Source organism: Betta splendens, chromosome 5 (assembly GCF_900634795.4).
Source record: "Betta splendens chromosome 5, fBetSpl5.4, whole genome shotgun sequence".
Lineage (NCBI taxonomy): Eukaryota > Metazoa > Chordata > Actinopteri > Anabantiformes > Osphronemidae > Betta > Betta splendens.
This window is the reverse complement of record NC_040885.2, coordinates 8,653,833-8,660,812: the sequence shown is the minus strand read 5'-3', so window position 1 is coordinate 8,660,812 and position 6,980 is coordinate 8,653,833. Positions and strand designations below refer to the sequence as shown.

At 36.0% G+C, this 6,980-nt stretch overlaps 1 protein-coding gene across 1 annotated transcript; it reads right to left on the bottom strand.

Annotated features, from left to right (window-relative positions):
- Positions 1-60: 60 nt before the first annotated feature.
- Positions 61-6,119, bottom strand: vamp3 (vesicle-associated membrane protein 3 (cellubrevin)). The gene is made up of 5 exons (XM_029151429.2): positions 5,962-6,119; positions 3,362-3,440; positions 2,276-2,434; positions 1,997-2,048; positions 61-1,785 (listed from the first exon to the last, which is right to left on the bottom strand). Coding segments are annotated over exons 1-5 (309 nt in total). The 5' UTR covers positions 5,964-6,119; the 3' UTR covers positions 61-1,768.
- Positions 6,120-6,980: the final 861 nt, after the last annotated feature.

The window sequence follows — 6,980 nt, the reverse complement described above, 5'->3', positions numbered from 1 at the left end:
TGAAAGACTATTGATTATAATGACGTTGAAAAAAAAATGATTAAAAAACTCAGGCAAAGGTTTAAGATTTAAGTTAAATCTGTTTATTCAAGCAAAACAAAAAAAACTTTATGGCAAAAGAGTAGAATTGCACTTGTTTGGAAGTTACATTTCAAATTTGTGGTAAAAACAAGAACAAAAGTTCTGTGAATTGTGATAACATCATCTCTGTAGAACAGCTTATACAGTTTGGCTGCTTCTATACTCTACAAAATGTCTGAGGAGCCCACACTTGTGTTAGTGTTTATTCTCATTATCCTTTTATTATATATACACTATGTATAATGGTCAAAATAAAAAAAGATTGTTAGCTGTCCAACAACTACTGAAAATGTTAAACAGTACATGTATGAAATTCCAGGTAAATGTGAGAAGTAACCCCAAAACAGTTTTCACTTAAATAAATTTATTTCAATAAGCTGGTACAAAAGAAGGGAAGGCAAACTAACGAAACAAATCTGGTATTCGTATAGCTATACCATACTGTCACATACGGCATTTTGTCATTGCCCGAGTTTCTCTTCCACACTCAAACCAAATGAGCCCAAATATTAGTTCAACATACTGAAAAGAATTGCAAACACCCTATTGCTAGTAGGATAATAAAAATAAACTATCATGTAAAGCATTTTGTATTGACTGGGTGAGATAAATGCCAGTGATTCACCAGTAGATTTATGTTAAAGGTTAATAAGCTCAGGTGATTGATGGAAGCAGCACAGCACTGGCTTGGTCAGAGCATTTAGAAGGCTTTAAAAGAGGCTGCTCTGTGGCTGCATTTATGGCTGTTCTCCATCGGAGAAGCCTAGTAATACGTTTGTATAAAGCTGCATGTTCGTTGTTTTTGGATATTTTGCAAAGCAAACCTTTAGGCACATATTTTAGCGCATCTAACTGAGGCAATTCAGCACAGTTGGGACCCAATGTGTCAGTTTTCTCATAACCTTTGTTAGGCTACAACTGTGTCAAGGGTAGGCACTATTGCATCTGGTCCTGGTCAAACATTTGTTGCTGGGTTACCAATGAAATTCATCTGTATTGTTATATTATACAAATAACTCAATCAGCACTCAACCAAATTTATCTCACAATTCATGTTATTAAAATAAGAAACTATTGGCCTCTCACTCTGAAAAGTACAAGTGTGTATGTCTGAAGGAGGTCTTCCTTCCAAGATACAGAATTACTACCACAATCTAACACTGAACATCCTACTTTCAAAAAAACTTATCTTAGCCTTGCACACAAATCAATGGCTGTTATACAGTGAAACATAAAAAGCAAATGTAAGTTGAGGAGAATTTACAACAGATATCTTCACTTCAGGTCCTGAGTTTCAGATGGTGTGTGTGTGTGGTTAGTTATGTTGTTAGTTGGGGGCAATTCATTCACATTCATCATTTTTTAAATGATAAAAGGATGTTAAGAGAGTTAAGATTTTACTTTAAGGCAACTTGTTTTCTTTTGGTTTCTTTGGTTTCTTTATGACATGGCATTAAAATAAAGCACTTCTGGTATGATGGAAGTAATGCAAAGTAACAATTCATTAAACACACACACACACACACACAAAGGCAGGACAAGGAATGAAGACCCCTGCAGGTGGGAGAAAATGTTGTGGAGCTCAGTAGTCAGTAATCACATGACCTTTTGCTCTGAGATATTAATTATGCACATTACTCCTCTCCTTTATTGCTCCTACACTCCGCTCCCCTGCATCATTGCTGTTTTATGAGGTACTCCAAACTGTAAATGAAGTAAAAATATTTACATAAATCCATAAGTATAACATCTAATAGAAATTTAAATTAAACATTTTATAAAACAGTATAATCTATAAGTCTCTGTACAAAAGGTCTTTGAAGCACCATTCACTGTAAAACCTAAGGATGCTTCACATGTCCTAAACAAAAACTCAGTCAATAAACACCTTTACTACCACTGTTGTGATACTTACTAATAATGATGACGACGATGATCACTATAACAGCTATCAGGATGGCCCACATCTGCAAGGGATAAAGGCACAGTTCATTTAGATCTACACAATCAGCATTAACAAAAGACGTTTGTTAATTAGGAGCAAATACATATTACACATATGACTTAACATATACTGCACAATATGTAGTAAACAAATAAAATTAGAAATGTTACCAATGGTGTCATATCAAATCAATGTATTAAGATTTACATTAAGATTCATATACAGAATGATAAAGTGTGTTTTGGGCACCTTGCAGTTCTTCCACCAGTACTTCCTTTTAAGTTTAGCAGCACTGGTCTCAAATTGGGAGGCTCCAGCCTGCAGTGCATCTGCTCGGTCATCCAGGTCAGACAGTTTCTGGTCACGTTCAAGCACTTTGTCCACATTAACACGCATAATATCCACAACCTATTCATAAACAAAAGGCACATAAGTAAAACAGTTTGCATGAAGAAATCAGTGATTTAAATGCTGAGAAAGCATTTAATGCAATTCAATGCCATGAATTTCACTGAACTAATAATTCTACAATGTTTTATTTTGAGCTCATAGCCAGTGACAAATATATAATAATAGTAAGAGTTGGTATGTCCCTACTGTTTTATATAATTATGGCAGTCAAATTGTTAAAAACACCCCCTGACATTACTGACTCCATCACCCAGTATGAATTCACCTAGACTCGGTCAGGCATGCATATGGATACACAGCGTTACGGCATACAGAAAGCCCACATGCTCCACTGATCCACAAACCCTGCTGCTGCCCCACCTCTCACGCTGAGTGACAGGGAGGAGAGGAGTCTGTAGGCCATGCAGCCATTACATAACCTGGGATACAATGATTATATAAGTGTCAGGCAGCCAATAGGAGGCTCCGCGCAGCATGCCAAGTTTAAAGTTCTGTGTAGGAGGGGCTAATCTCAAAAGGCTGCGTCTGAGAAAGTAGACAGTAAAGGGGATTAAGAGTAAAGCCACGATAGTCATGATGGCATCACTGGCATGGTTTTGAACATTAATTCACTGGATAAGAACAGGCTTCCACTAAATAGTTAAAACACAGAGATTTAGCATTAGTGAGCTACTGTTTCCACATTATTATGATTCATAGAAAACGGCTGCCAAGAGTTATGCAAGTCTGTTTTTAAAGACACATACCAAGAAACAAGGTAACAACAGAAGTTTAAAAAGTGATTTACATTGAGACAATTAAGCTAATTAATACTTTTGTAATTAGTATTTGTGTATTTTTAATGATAATAAATGTAAGTTTAGATTATTATAAATGTAATGAAGTATGGGTACAGCAGTGTGAAACTATTCAACTTCATCATACCTCATCCACTTGTGCTTGTGTCTGCTGCAGGCGCCGGTTACTAGACGCTGCATCAGAACCGTCTGGACCAATGTTCGACCTGGTAAAATGGCAAAAAACTGACAATAATTATTTTGAAAAAAATAAATAAGTAAAAAAACATTTGACAAATTCACAGTATATTAAATTACTGCCTAAAATAAAGCTGATTTTGTAAGAACACTTAAAAAAAAAGACATCTTGGTTGTTTGAAGAAGGGTGGGCTCATTGTCAGGGGTAAATGTCTGCGACACACCACAACCTCTAATTTGAAGGAGTGCCATCACTATAATTACATAATTATTAAAAACAAAAACAGTCATTGAGTGAACATAAACAAATGTATAGAATGGCTGGACACCAAAAGGAGAGAAGTTCTTGGTTTTACTTTGGGATAGGATGAGGGGTGTCTTGTTGAGATGTGTGTGGACATTGCATTCATGCTGTAGTTCATTACTAAGCACATAACCGCCCTGATATAAACCAACCTTCATGTTTTTACTATAGCTTTCTTCATATGTCACTGTATGTTTGACTCTATTGGATGAAATCTACTGCATTCCAAATACAAATCCTAACTAACTGTGACTAAGTCATTAATTGTAGAGGCAGGCATGATGGATTGGGTGGTGATGTGAAGCAGGAATCCTGTAGATTTGCAACAGGGTTAAAAAGTATATTTTGAAATTTTTACAAAGTTTGCGCCCAAGATCACAATATGATTGCACAAATATACACAATATAAACTACAAGATTTTATATACATTTTATCATTTACTATTTATGATTAATCATTTATATAGGATTCCTGGAACTGCTATACATTAGCTGTCCCAGCAGACCATCTTTCCAATAGTGAGCCATTGTCATAGTGACTGATTACTCCTCACAAAACAGAAAGACTAAATTAAATGAGACTGCAAGGTTTCCACAAGAAAATTACACAAGATAATTATGACTGTCAAATAGAGGACTGTGGCTTTTTATAGAATGCACCTAGAAGACTCGCACAATGAAAAACAAACTGTGGTAAAAGACCACTCCTTTTCCTTTACATGCAAAAACAGTAACTGCATAGGAAACAGGAAGGTCCGACTGCTAAAAACATGACTTGATATCCCTTGTGAGAAATAGCATCACAAATGAAAGTAATCCAAAGGTAATAGCTGCACTGCTTGACTTGTGCCAAATATATTTTTATCAAATACATATACAAAGGACACATTTCTGCATATTCTACCCATTACAACCTCACAAACTGTACAATTCTCAGCCCTACTTAAGCTGAGAAACATTTTGAATACCCAAAAATTTTACAAATAAGCATTAAATAACACTAACACATAATGTTTTATTTTAGAAGGCATCAAAATGTACACAAACTGTATTGCAGGGGCTTGTTTTACCTTTGTTTCTGCTTCATTGTCCATGTGTAATACATACAAACCACAAATAGCTATAGGCTTACCCCCATGAATGTCACACATCCATGACAATACATTTGAACTGACAAAGATTCAAGATTTACTAAAGCAAAGGTGCTAAACTGTTAAAGAAAGCAACACATTTATTATTTCTGCTTCTACCTCATATAGTAGATGAGTATGTATCAAACTCCTCACAATAACACAATGTTTATTTTCACTCATTTAAATTAGGCATCTTAAAATGTATTATGTAAATGCAAGTCAATTTATATATAACTGCATCAGCGGTAACAAAATTCGATGTAGCTCCAAATTGTAAAAAAGAAAAATCAGATGAGGCCACTCGAGATATTTAACAGATATACTACATGCACATAAAAAAAGCAGAATAATATTAGAGAGTCGTTGTTCTTGGTTTCCACTCGAAGATTTTGAATTATGAGTTATCTCTGTTGTTTGGACGAATTTCCTGTATAGTGCGGTACAGTAGTACTAAGGAGGAGCATAGGGATGGTTGGATGGGGGGGGCTTATCATAAATAAGAAGATGTCTTATTTTATATTTATAATATATCTTAAAGAATAAAAACTGATGTGACAAATGAAACATTAGTTCGTTCCAGCTACACTCGTTTAACCAGTCAGGTTTACATGACCTACAATTAAGTTTAAAGGCTAGTCGTCAATGCAAGAAACGCAGTTCCTGTTTCAAGTTGACTGCGTAACCAAATTACCAACTGACTTTTGTATGTTTAACAAACACGCACGTCGCTAGAAGCCAACTTGGCTAAACTCAACACTAGCAGGAAAAGCGATCCTCTGACGTAAACGGAGACCGGGGTTTCTCTCAAACGTAGATATTTACGCAGTTGAGAAGGCTATATGTCCCTAAAATGCGAATGTCGACCTAAAAAAGTAAATTTTATGTGGGTTGTGATGGATGGAATGCTAAACCTAGCTTAGCATCTCTGTGACAAACTAGTGGTTAGCACTTGTTGCATGCTAACCGCTAACTAGTAGCGAAGTCTGGGCGTTGCTTTTTTTCAACGATCCTCTTTCACCAAACCACCCGGAAGGCCTGTATGTTATGCGAAACTCGAATTACGAGCAAATGATCCATTTTTGAAACTTATTGTCAGGAACACGAAACACTTACATTTTGAAATGAAACTTCTCTGAACGACGCCGCCGCTGATACTTATAAAAGCCGAAGTGTCAAGCCGTAACTGTTACTGCCGTCGGTCGTTGTGCTGCCTTCATGTGCTTTCGGAAGAAGGAGTTATAAACCCGGACAACAGTGAACTAAGAAGCAGACAAGTGAACAAAACCAGAAATTAATTAATTCCTGGCACAGGTTGATAAAATATGGCGACAATTAATACTAATGCAGAACAAAGTCATCAGAATCAAATTAAACACGATTATCTGTTAAAATTCTGTATACTAAACCCGTTTAAATATAAATTCCATCTTGGGTAATAGTGTCCAAGCTAGCTAAGGGCTGATATATTTCAAAGTACAAAACCGTGAACCGTTTATTTAAACTGCTTAGACCTTTAAAACAATACATTTTTAAGCTTAAAGTGTAATAGGCCGTTTTACGAGGAATGCTTCAACGCAACATTGGCGTTACAGCGTGGCCTGCGGCGCTTTCCGTTTATGTACAACGATTAGCGCCTTATTTAATATTAGCATAACATTAAAGAGATCCACATACTTGGAAATGACAATGGGTTGGTAGCTGCAATGGATGAGCACGGTCACAAATCTGTGTGTTTTCACTTCTAATCTGTTTCATTGGTCATCTGTCCACTGGATGTGCAGGAGAAAGCGACTGAGGCCCCGTGATCAGCATGTGACACAGAACTAAAACTTGCGCTCTGTCTCAAAGCTTTGTGAAAGTATTTGCCACCTTCAATTAAGAAGCTAATCTACAAGTGGAATACCCTGGCTAAGGAAAAAGGGGATTCCAAGGGCTCATTCAAGGGTCATTCAATACCAAATATGCAAACATGAATATAATAGGTCTTTATTAAATTATTTATATACAGTTGTTGATTTGTTAGTTTTTTTCAACGTATACACAAGACTTATAGGAGATCATAGATAATATATGATGGTTGTATATACTACAAAATTAAACTGTCATTTTCCAGCTCCCCCAAAGATTAGAAT